The sequence below is a fragment of the Nerophis ophidion genome, linkage group LG10 (assembly GCF_033978795.1).
Source record: "Nerophis ophidion isolate RoL-2023_Sa linkage group LG10, RoL_Noph_v1.0, whole genome shotgun sequence".
NCBI classification, from domain to species: Eukaryota; Metazoa; Chordata; class Actinopteri; order Syngnathiformes; family Syngnathidae; genus Nerophis; species Nerophis ophidion.
Genome location: NC_084620.1, coordinates 67,522,944 through 67,535,414, shown reverse-complemented (window position 1 = coordinate 67,535,414; position 12,471 = coordinate 67,522,944). Strand labels below are relative to the sequence as shown.

The following is a 12,471-nucleotide window of genomic DNA, read 5'->3' as shown; positions in this document are numbered from 1 at the left end:
TTTTTTTTATTTTATTTTATTTAAAAAAAATAAAAATTAAATTAAATCAACATAAAAAACACACTATACACTTACAATTAGCGCACCAACCCCAAAAATATTCTCCCTTTTTCATGACAAAAAAAACAAAAACAAAAAAAACTCCCCCCCTCCCACGCCAGGCCGCGGGACAAATGATCAAGATCAGTGGTCCCTAACCACCAGGCTCGATTGGTACTGGGCCGCAGAAGAATTTTTTATTAATTTTTATTTTTGTATTTTTTTTTTATTTATAATTTTTTTTTTTAATTAAATCAACATAAAAAACACAAGATACACTTACAATTAGTGCACCAACCCCCCAAAAAACCTCCCTTTTTCATGACAAAAACAACCCCAAAAACCCCCCCCTTACCCTCCGCCGGGCCGCGGGACAAATGATCAAGATCAGTGGTCCCCAACCACCGGGCTCGATTGGTACCGGGCCGCAAAATAATTGTCATAATTTTTTTTAATTTTATTTTATTTTATGTAAAAAAAAAATTATTTTTTTTTAATCAACATAAAAAACACTATACACTTACAATTAGCGCACCAACCCCCCAAAAATTATCCCTTTTTCATGACAAAAAAAAAACAAAAACTAAAAAAACTGCCCCCCACCCCCACCGGGCTGCGGAACAAATTATCAAGATCAGTGGTCCCCAACCACCGGGCCGTAAAATATCTTTTTATTAAATTTTATTTTTATTTTTTATTAAATAAACATAAAAAACACAAGATAAACTTACAATTAGTGCACCAACCCCAAAAAAACCTCCCTTTTTCATGACAAAAAACAAAAAAACTCCCCCCGCCCCCGCCGGGTTGCGAGACAAATAATCAAGCGTTGCCTGGTCCGCAGCTACAAAAAGGCTGGGGACCACTCCTCAAGGTGACCCATATAGTAAAAATAGGTTAAGCTGTTGTTTCATTGCTCATGTCGACCTTTGTACCTGGGAGGAGTTTTGACAGTGGCGAAATGGCAAAGGGCTACTTTGTTCATATTTGAATAACTCCTCTATTTGTCAAACGTTGGGCCCTCATGTCACGAGTGAGAGAGCTGGGAATTTAAAGACTTGCCAGTTCACCATTTGACAAACATGGACCTCTCAGCTGACAGTCACTGTGTCCCTCTCAGGGACGGGAACACCATGCCTTTGATTGGACTGGGTACATATGGAGATCCCCGCACGGTAAGAAATAGAGCACTTCGGGGTAAATCTTATGAATTACCTATTGTCCATAATTTTTTTTTACAGACCCCTAAAGAGACTGCATATAAGTCTGTGAAACTGGCTATAGAAACAGGATACAGACACATTGACGGAGCTTTGGTTTACTTTAATGAACATGAGGTGGGACAAGCTATAAGGGACAAAATAGCTGATGGAACTGTGAAAAGACAAGATATATTCTACTGTGGAAAGGTTATCAAGATCATATCGTTGACTACCTGTAACGTAAGGACTAATATTGTTTGTTTACACTTTATTATGCAGCTGTGGAACACGTTCCATCCGCCACAACTGGTCCGGCCCGCTTTGGAGAGGACCTTGAAAACTTTGCAGCTGGATTTTGTTGATTTATACATTGTTGAGATGCCCACAGCGTTTAAGGTATCTGTTATAACACAAAATGGAACATTGCAGAATAAAAATGTGTGTTGCTATTTGGTTTTCTGAAGCCAGGAGACGCTTTCTACCCAAGAGACGAGGATGGGAAGTACATTTATCATGAGACGGATCTGTGTGCAACTTGGGAGGTGAATATTATTAGTACGGCTCTCAACTCTAGATTAAATTCTTCTAAAAGGTCAATGCACAAAGAGACACGTCATGCTTGGAATTCTGGCTTATTTGCTCGGAGTCATGTGGATATTTTTGTAGCATTTTTTTTTTTTGCTTTAAAGGGAACTGCACGTTCTTGGAATGTTGCCTATATAATTCACAATCTTTATTTAAGACAAGAACATATGTTTTTCTTCTTTTATGCATTCTAATTTGAAATATAGTATGAAGTATAATGGGATTACACCAGGGGTGTCCAAAGTGCGGCCCGCAGGTCATTTTTTAACAGCCCCACGGCACATTTTAAAAATACTATGGAAAAAATTAAAGACATAAAAAGTGGTATAAAAGAGCAAACAGGTGAAATGTAACAAGAACATGTTGCAATGTTTACTTAATAACACAAAGCTGCCATGCAGGCTGTTTCTTTCTTAAAAAAAATTTTTTTAAAAATTCAAGGCTCCAATTACGTCACATTAAATATTCCACTTTGAGATATTTTTTGGGGGCAGATGTTGGATATTTTGTGTTTGCCATATTAAAAACTGAGCTGTTTTTATTTTAATTTTAAAGAATGGCCTAAAACGAACAAACAAAAAACATAAACCCAAAAAAAACTTATAATTGATGGATAGATCTGAAGTTGATCTGGAGACCATTGTCTTAACAGTAAACAGTAAAAAAAAAAAATTGTAATTTTTTTTAACACTTTAATGAGTAGGACCCTTTTGAATCAGTGTGTTTTGTTTTTAAGTGTCATTGCACAAAAAATAATAGTGAATTAAAATCAATGGGCATTCACGGTGGTAGAGGGGTTAGTGCGTCTGCCTCACAATACGAAGTTCCTGCAGTCCTGGGTTCAAATCCAAGCTCGGGATCTTTCTGTGTGGAGTTTGCATGTTCTCCCCGTGACTGCGTGGGTTCCCTCCGCGTACTCCGGCTTCCTCCCACCTCCAAAGACATGCACCTGGGGATAGGTTGATTGGCAACACTAAATTGGCCCTAGTGTATAAATGTGAGTGTGAATGTTGTCTGTCTATCTGTGTTGGCCCTGTGATGAGGTGGCGACTTGTCCAGGGTGTACCCCGCCTCCCGCCCGATTGTAGCTGAGATAGGCGCCAGCACCCCCCGCGACCCCGAAAGGGAATAAGCGGTAGAAAATGGATGGATGGATGGATAAAATCAATGGTGTTATGAGTTGTTGACCTTTTTCCGGCTCTAATTATTATATAATGTCAAACATTCTACTTAACAATTTTATTGGGTGAAAATATTGCATATTTTGTGTTTTTTTTTTCTATAAAAAAAACATGGTTTTCTTTGACTAAAAGAGAATACATCTTAAATCTTTAAAAACGTCATATTGACAGATAGACCTAATGTTCATCTAGAGATTTCCAACTCGAATAATAATAAAAATAATAATACTCAATAATAACACATTTTTAAAATTTTATTTTCACCAAAACCCTTTGGGGTCCCCGGGATCAAGCCTGAGTGGAGGCCTAAATGTATATTTTTTATACATATATTGTATTGGTTTTTAAAATAAATGGCTACCGGTTGCTTTGAGTGTGCGGCCCTCAGTGGAAAAAGTTTGGACACCCCTGGATTACACTATTCCGCCCCCAAAAACTCCAGAAATCACCAACCATAACCCACATTTACATGTCATGACCTAAATATTCAATCAATCAATCAATATTTATTTATACAGCTCTAAATCAATATAATGATTTAAATCAGGGGTGTCAAACTCAAATACAGAGTGGGCCAAAATTTAGAACTGAACAAAGCCGCGGGCCAAAGTTGAACAAATTGACCTTTAAATAGGGCCCCACACAAGTTTTGCAATGAATATTGAACAAGCAAGGCTTAAATAGGGCAGCACGGTGGACCAGGGGTTGGTGCATCTGCCTCACAATACGAAGGTCCTGAGTAATCCTGGGTTTAATCCCGGGCTCGGGATCTTTCTGTGTGGAGTTTGCATGTTCTCCCCGTGACTGCGTGGGTTCCTTCCGAGTACAGGCAGAGTTTATATAACGTAATAGTGCAAAATCAACTTTCTAAAAATAAACGAAAAAACATCAGTGGAATATTAAATAAAATGTAATTAAAAAATTTAATACCTCATTTCTATTTGCAGCCTTCTGAGGTAAATATCAACATTAACTTTTTCCACAGGCTAATAAATTCGAAAATAAAATAAAAATTAGGTGGGCGGGGTTTGGTGGTATTGTAGCATTCCGGAAGAGTTAGTGCTGCAAGGTGTTCTGGGTATTTGTTCTGTTGTGTTTATGTTGTGTTACGGTGCGGGGGTTCTCCCGAAATGTGTTTTGTCATTCTTGTTTGGTGTGGGTTCACAGTGTGGCGCATATTTGTAACAATGTTAAAGTTGTTTATACGGCCACCCTCAGTGTGACCTGTATGGCTGTTGACCAAGTATATTATGTGACTTGGCCAGCACGCTTTTTATATGGAGGAAAAGAGGACGTGACGACATGTTGTAGAGGACAGTGCCTTTAAGGCTCCCATTATTGTTGTCCGGGTGGAAATCGGGAGAATGGTTGCCCAGGGAAATTTTCGGGAAGGGCACTAAACTTCGGGAGTCTCCCGGGAAAATGGTGAGGGTTGGCAAGTATGAATATTAGCGGTGAATGTGGCGGGCCAGCTCTAATGTTAATTTGATATCGCCTCAAGGGCCAAATGAAATTAAAAGGCGGGCCAAATTTGGCCCGCGGGCCAGAGTTTGACACCCATGATTTAAATAATGTCTCAATATTAACCAAGAGGGCTTCACGGTGGCAATACGATGTTCTTGCAGTCCTGGGTTCAAATCCAGGCTCGGGATCTTTCTGTGTGGAGTTTGCATGTTCTCCCCGTGAATGCGTGGGTTCCCTCCGGGTACTCCGGCTTCCTCCCACTTCCAAAGACATGCACCTGGGGATAGGTTGATTGGCAACACTTAATTGGCCCTAGTGTGTGAATGTGAGTGTGAATGTTGCTTGTCTAACTGTGTTGGCCCTGCGATGAGGTGGCGACTTGTCCAGGGTGTACCCTGCCTTCCGCCCGATTGTAGCTGAGATAGGCGCCAGCGACCCCGAAAGGGAATAAGCGGGAGAAAATGGATGGATGGATATTAACCAAGTATTAGCGATACTGTTGTAATGACACAGATAAACTACTTTTAGTGGTGCCGTGATCACAAAGTGCTGACGAGCTTATACTTCTATTTTGACATACTGAGCTGGTGAGCTGCGGAATCGCCTCTAAATTGCTAAGAGTTCATACAAGATTGTAAATAATGCATCTTACCTGGATAGTAGAAGGCTGTGGCCACAAACTAAGAAGCTGGTCAACAGACACGAGACACGAAAAGACAACTTTTCAAGTGTCGTCCCCTGAGATCGTTAGGTTGTGAATTCAAACCCCGGCCGAGTCATACCAAAGACTATAAAAATGGGACCCATTACCTCCCTGTTTGGCAGTCAGCATCAAAGGTTGGAATTGTGGGTTAAATCACCAAAAATGATACCCGGGTGCGGCCACCGCTGCTGCTCACTGCTCCCCTCAACTCCCAGGGGTTGATCAAGGGTGATGGGTCAAATGCAGATAATAATTTCGCCACACCTAATGTGTGTGTGACAATCATTGGTACTTTAATTTTGCAGAACTTTGGGCTTTTTATTTGACCTTTTTACGGATAATGATTAATTCTTCATCTAAACGCAACAACATAAACGTCCCACAATTCAGTCTCTTTAGATCAATCCTCACTCATCCATGCAGACTGGACACTGGCTGACAATGATGAGTGGTTGCTTTGTTGGGTCTGCTCCTAGCCATGCTCCCTCCACCCCAGCAGACGATGGCGTGGAACACCGCAGAGGCCCCCACACTGTGCATGTTTCCTTTACCTTTTATTCATAGCTGTATGTAGAAGTGGCTGGTTGCATCAACGCACTTCTTGTCAGGATCCCCAGCAAGAACATCCAGAAGCTGCAGTACATACAAAATAGTGCTGCGAGGATCCTGATGAGAGTGCGGAAACATGACCACATCACACCAACTCTCAAATCCCTTCACTTGCTTCATGTTCCATTCAGGATTGAATTCAAAATCTCCCTACTAACTCACCAGTGCCTCCATGGAAATGCCCCCCCTCTACCTCAAAGAACTGCTCACCCCCAAATCCTCCACACGACACCTCCGCTCCATACAGGCTGACCTCCTCCAACCTCCACGAACAAAGGACCGGGCTTTCTGCTCCGCTGCTCCCAGTCTGTGGAACGCTCTCCCTGACCACCTGAGGGCACCTCAGACTGTGGATGCTTTTAAAAAAGGCTTAAAAACCCATCTTTTTAAAAAAAAAGCCTTTCTATAGACATGCATGTTGGTTCTAGCTATTGGGCTGTTTCTAGTTGTATATTTTATTTATTTTTATTATTACTATTTTTTTACACTGTGCCACTTTGAGGTTGTTTGCTCAACGTAAAGTGCTTTTTACAAATAAAATCTATTATTATTATTATTATTTAATGTCTTTAATGTCCTTTGGGGCGGCATAGCTCGGTTGGTAAAGCGGCCGTGCTAGCAACTTGAGGGTTGCAGGTTCGATTCCCGCTTCCGCCATTCTAGTCACTGCCGTTGTGTCCTTGGGCAAGGCACTTTACCCACCTGCTCCCAGTGCCACCCACACTGGTTTAAATGTAACTTAGATATTGGGTTTCACTATGTAAAGCGCTTTGAGTCACTAGAGAAAAGCGCTATATAAATATAATTCACTTCACTTCACTTTTACACACATTTAAGATGTGTGCTATGTCTAGGAGTTGTTTTTCCCTTGGCCTCAGTCTGGACCCCCTCTCAAGGGGCCCAGACTTGGACCAATTCCCCCCCCCCCCCCCATTGTTTCAATCAATCAATGTTTATTTATATAGCCCTAAATCACAAGTGTCTCAAAGGGCTGCACAAACCACAATCTATATCTCACCTTTTTTGTAAGGCTGGGCCGGAAGTTGGCAGACCCGTCAGCGATCCTGTTCGGTCTCCCTGTAATGTTTGTCTGATCTTGAATGGGATTGTGCTGAGAATTTGAATTTCCCCTCAGGGATAAATAAAGTATGTCTGATTCTGATAAGTCTGCCTCCCAGTAAGAGCAGACATTGTACAGTAAGTGGTTATTTTTTTTATCAGGTTCTTAGTTTGTATTTCTTGTTTAGCATTTTGCAAAACTGCTACTTGGTGCTTATTAGATCTGTTTAGCACACTTCTTCTGAAACTTGTAGCTCATCCTTCATATATTCAGCCTCAGGTTAGAATGCATAAAAAAGAAATACACATGTGTGCTTGTCTAACGTAAGGATTATGATTGATAGGCACAATTCCCCCCCAAAAAGTGCAGTTGCCCTCTAAATTGTTTTTTTTCCTCTTGTTAAGGCTTTGGAAGCATGCAAAGATGCAGGATTAGCAAAATCTCTCGGAGTGTCCAACTTCAACAAGCGACAGTTGGAGTTGATCCTCAACAAGCCTGGTCTAAAACACAAACCGGTTTCAAATCAGGTATTGATTTAGCAAACTTTCAACAATGCCTGCCGAACAAACTGTACATTATAATGATGCAAACAAAAATCCCTTCTTTCAGATTGAATGCCATCCTTATTTCACTCAGCCAAAGTTACTGGAGTACTGCAGGAATAACGACATAGTCCTGGTGGGATACAGCCCATTGGGAACATCGAGGGATGCGTCCTGGTATTGCAGATCAGTCCCATTTTTTGCAGGTTTATGTGCAATTCAATTGGTATTTAAAATGCACGCAGGGTTAACCTAACCTGCCCGCCACTCTTGGAGGATGAGCTGCTTGTGTCGCTGGCTAAAAAGTACAAGAAGACCCCAGCTCAGGTTGCGCTTAGGTTCAATGTGCAGAGAGGAATCGTGGTCATCCCGAAGAGCTTCAGCCCTTGTCGTATCAAGGAAAACTTCCAGGTTTGTTTTTGGAAGCGAGATTTGTGAAGGGGGTCAATATCTGATTTGGAGTTTTGTCTGTTGTCTACAGATCTTTGACTTCTGCCTGTCTGAGGAGGACATGAAGGCCATCGAGGGGCTGAACAAGAACATTCGCTTCGTGGAGCTCCTAATGTGAGTAAAAGGCAAAGAGCAGGGGTGTCCGTACTTTTTCCACACCGAAAAATAAAAGCAAGCAAAGGCCATGTTGATATTTTTCATTTTCAAAACCAATTGTAACCCTTGGGGCTTTCTTCAATTTTTAATAGCCCCGAAGACCCCAAATCAGTCAATAAAGTGTTAAAAATAAGCTATATATTAATATTTTTTTTACTTTCGATGCTTAAATATCTACAGATCAACTTCAGATCAATCCGTTGTATTTTGTGTTATGTTTTGTACCCTTTTTGTCAAAACCCCATTTTTATAAAAGAAAACAAAACCCAAAAATGCAATATTTCTCCCAACAAATGATAAGATCGTAATTGTTAATGTGAAGTAATTGTAACCTTGAATAGGTCAATAATTGAGCCCACTGATTTTATTTCATTATTTTTGAGCAATGGCATTTAAAAAAAAACACAAAAGGTCCAAGGGACGCAAAGGGGTCTGTCATTAAAGGGTTACTTTAAAAGCTTAAATATCTATGGATCAACTTCAGATCTATTCCTTGACCTAAACTTTTATTTTTTGTTATGTGTCAGGCTTGGACTAAGGAGTGGACTCAGACGCAGAGATGAGATTCTTAGTAAAGCTTTTATTTTGACAACTCTTAAACCTCCAGAGCCAGAGTTATACGAATTCTATGAATAACGAAAACGGTCAGCGGAAAAAGTTGCAAAATGGGATCAACCGAAAATCACTCCTAAAAAGGAGGAAAATACCAACATAAAGACGAACTAAAGTTATTGGCGTATCTGCTAAGAAAAATTAACATACAACGCTCCAACAGGAGGAAGAAAACAATGACTAAAAAAATTTCTACTCAAAAACTTTGAGGAAGGAAAGATTATTAGGGAAAAATCATAACTCACCACTTCGGTTGAACACAGGCAAGATAACAAAATTCGCTCTGAGGAGGAGAAAAAGTTAAACTCAAAGTTACAGCGTGGGATTTTTGGATCCAACGTAGTAGACGTGAGAGGAGGCAAGGCATGGACATGGACATGAACATGGACGCTTGACAAGGGGAAGCTTGAGCTTATATGGAACATGAGGGTAATGGGAAACAGGTGGAAACAATCAAGGGTCAGGGATGTTGTCAGACTGGTGACACAAGAGGAAGGGCCTGTGATCTGAAACAAGAGGAGTTGCTTTTCAAAATAAAACATGCAAATCACAAGACAGAAAAAAACCAAGACAAGACTTCCCTCACCGCGGTGGGACATTATGTTTTAAGCCCTTCATGTCAAAACCCTCTTTTTTTTAGGGATAAGACAAAATATGCACTATTTTCCACAAAAAATGTTAGAAATGTAATATTTGATTGAAGTAATGGGACCATTAAATAGTTAGATACAGTACATTATAACAATATTGCTTTTAGTTCATTTTTATTTTATGAGCAATGATGATTTGTAAAAAAAAATCACGCTAAAGGTTTAAGGCAGGGGTGCCCACACTTTTTCTGCAGGCGAGCTACTTTTCAATTGACCAACTCGAGGGGATCTACCTCATTTATATATATCATTTATATCTATCTATTTATGAAAGAGACATTTTTGTAAACAAGTTAAATGTGTTTAATGATAATACAAGCATGTGTAACACATATAGATGTCTTTCTTTCACGAAGACAAGAATATAAGTTGGTGTATTACCTGATTCTGATGACTTGCATTGATTGGAATCAGACAGTAATGATAACGCCCACATTTTCAAATGGAGGAGAAAAAAAGTTGTCTTTTCTGTACAATACCACATGAAAGTGGTTGGTTTTTGGCATCTAATTCATCCAGCTTCCATACACTTTACAAGAAAAACATTGGTGGCAAATTCCGTAGCTTGCTTGATTGACATTCACGGCACCCGAGGGTCTTGTGAGATGACGCTGGCTGCTGCCAGTTCATTATTATGAAAAAATGACAGAGAGGAAGGCGAGAAACACTTTTTATTTCAACAGACTTTCGCGCCGTCCCTCCCGTCAAAACTCTAAAGGCCGACTGCACATTTCCTATCTTCACAATAAAAGCCCTGCTTCATGCTGCCTGCGCTAACAAAATAAGAGTCTCGGAAAGCTGGCGTGCACAAGTGATGTGCACGCCAGCTTTCTGAGGGATCGCTTGTGCACGCCAGTTTTCCGAGACTCTGTATTTAGTTAGCGCAGGCAGCATGAAGCAGGGCTTTTATTGTGAAGATAGGAAATGTGCAGTCGGCCTTTAGAGTTTTGACGGAAGGTACGGCGCGAGAGTCTGTTGAAATAAAAAGTGTTTCTCGCCTTCCTCTCGGTCATATTTTCATAATAATGATCTTGCAGCAGCCAGCGTCATCTCACAAGACCCTCCGGTACCGTGAATGTCATTTAAGTGACGTCTTTGTGAAGATTGATGATCACTCATTTTTAGGTCTATTTTTTTTAAAAGCCTGGCTGGAGATCGACTGACACACCCCCCGCGGTCGACTGGTAGCTCGCGATCGACGTAATGAGCACCCCTGGTTTAAGGGATCTAAAAGGTCCCCACTCATAAAAGTGTTACAAATAATTCTGGTATTGATATGTATTATTTTTACTTCCAATGCTTAAATCTCTTGATCAACTTCAGATATATTCATTATTCATTAGTTATAAATCTTTATTTTGTTTGAGCAATGACAGTTTTGAAGTAAAAAACTACTTGCATGGCAGCTTCGTGTCTTGAATGTCAATATTGCAACAGTTTCTCATTACATTAAACCTGTTCCAATTTTTAATGTTTTTTTTTAATTTTTTTCAATGTGCCCTGCACCATTATAAAATTAGCTGCGGGCCGCAAATGGCCCACGGGCCACACTTTGGACACCCCTGGAATACACATATGTTTTAATGGAGAAAAATACCCGTAATAATAATAATACTAATAATCTATTCCTTCTTTATCCAACAGGTGGTCCGATCACCCTGAGTATCCATTTCATGATGACTACTAAACCACAATTTAAACAAATACGTCTGGTCCACGAGTCAAAACATATTTTAAAAGTGAATAACTGAAAACTGAAACTCTTTTATTCTAGAGATTCACAAAGCGACAGTTATTAATTTTAATGCTTGCAGCATTTTTAGGAACTCATCGAATTTGGACAATTATCAAAAATGTAACCATTTTGTGCCTTTTTAAGGAAATAAACTGCAAAAAATGATCCTCGGCTTTTAATTGTCCTCTTCGTCTAAATTATCGTGAATTCCTGAATTCCAAACTTTGGCATGACTCTCTAAATCACAGGTGACCAACTCAAGGCCCGGGAGCCAGATCTGGCCCGTCACATCATTTTGTATGGCCCGTGAAAACTTGGAAATAATATGCGTCAATAAATTACTTCATCTTTTCTATCTATCTTCAAATATACCTGCACTGCATGCAGTTGAGTTGCATATCTTTTTCGACCTATAAAACATGTTTTTTGTTCAAATAAAAAATAGTTAAATATCTGCTTTACTTTTGATTTCAAAGCAAGTTATCTATTGAATAACACTGTAAAAATGTCAATTGATTTTATAGATATAAAAAAAACAATTGGCATCTTATTCAATATTTACTGTAATAAAAAAAACTGTTGTGAGTCTTTTTCAATGTGCAGTGATGAGCTGTAGAAACATTGTAAACTTTATGGTAAAATTCTGGCGACTTAGCTGCCAGTTTTTTTTTAACTGCAAAAATCAACATATTTTTTTTTTACGGTGTATGTATGAAAGTAGGTAATGGTAGGACACTATATATATATATATATATATCCATCCATCCATTTTCTACCGCTTATTCCCCTTGGGTTCGCGAGGGGGGCTGGTGCCTATCTCAGCTACAATCTGGCGGAAGGCAGGGTACACCGTGGACAAGTCGCCACCTCATCTCAGGGCCAACCCAGATAGACAGAAAACATTCACACTCACATTCACACACTAGGGCCAATTTAGTGTTGCCAATCAACCTATCCCCAGGTGCATGTCTTTGGAAGTGGGAGGAAGCCGGAGTACCCGGAGGGAACCCACGCATTCACGGGGAGAACATGCAAACTCCACACAGAAAGATCCCGAGCCCGGGATTGAACCCAGGACTACTCAGGACCTTCGTATTGTGAGGCAGACGCACTAACCCCTTACACCATGCTGCCTATATATATATATATATATATATATATATATATATATATATATATATATATATATATATATATATATATATATATATATACTGTATATATATCTATATATATATTTTTATAGATAGATACCGTGAGAGTAAAAAGTATTTGATCCCTTGCTGATTTTGTTGGTTTGCCCACTAATAAAGACATGATCATTCTATACTTTTAATGGTAGATGTATTCTAACATAGAGAGACAGAATATCAAAACGAAAATCCAGAAAATAACTTTCAAGAATATATTTTAATTCATTTGTATTTCATTGAGGGAAATAAGTATTTGATCCCTCTAGACAAAAGCAGTTAATACTTGGTGG

General features: G+C 39.6%; 1 protein-coding gene across 1 annotated transcript; it reads left to right on the top strand.

Moving 5' to 3' along the window:
* The first annotated feature begins 874 nt into the window (after positions 1-874).
* On the top strand, positions 875-11,153 carry LOC133561203 (aldo-keto reductase family 1 member D1-like). The gene is made up of 9 exons (XM_061914507.1): positions 875-1,214; positions 1,281-1,448; positions 1,521-1,637; positions 1,706-1,783; positions 7,248-7,370; positions 7,453-7,562; positions 7,631-7,796; positions 7,867-7,949; positions 10,898-11,153. The coding sequence occupies exons 1-9, from the start codon at positions 1,122-1,124 to the stop codon at positions 10,938-10,940; spliced, it is 981 nt and encodes a 326-aa protein (XP_061770491.1). The 5' UTR covers positions 875-1,121; the 3' UTR covers positions 10,941-11,153.
* The last annotated feature ends 1,318 nt before the right edge of the window (positions 11,154-12,471 follow it).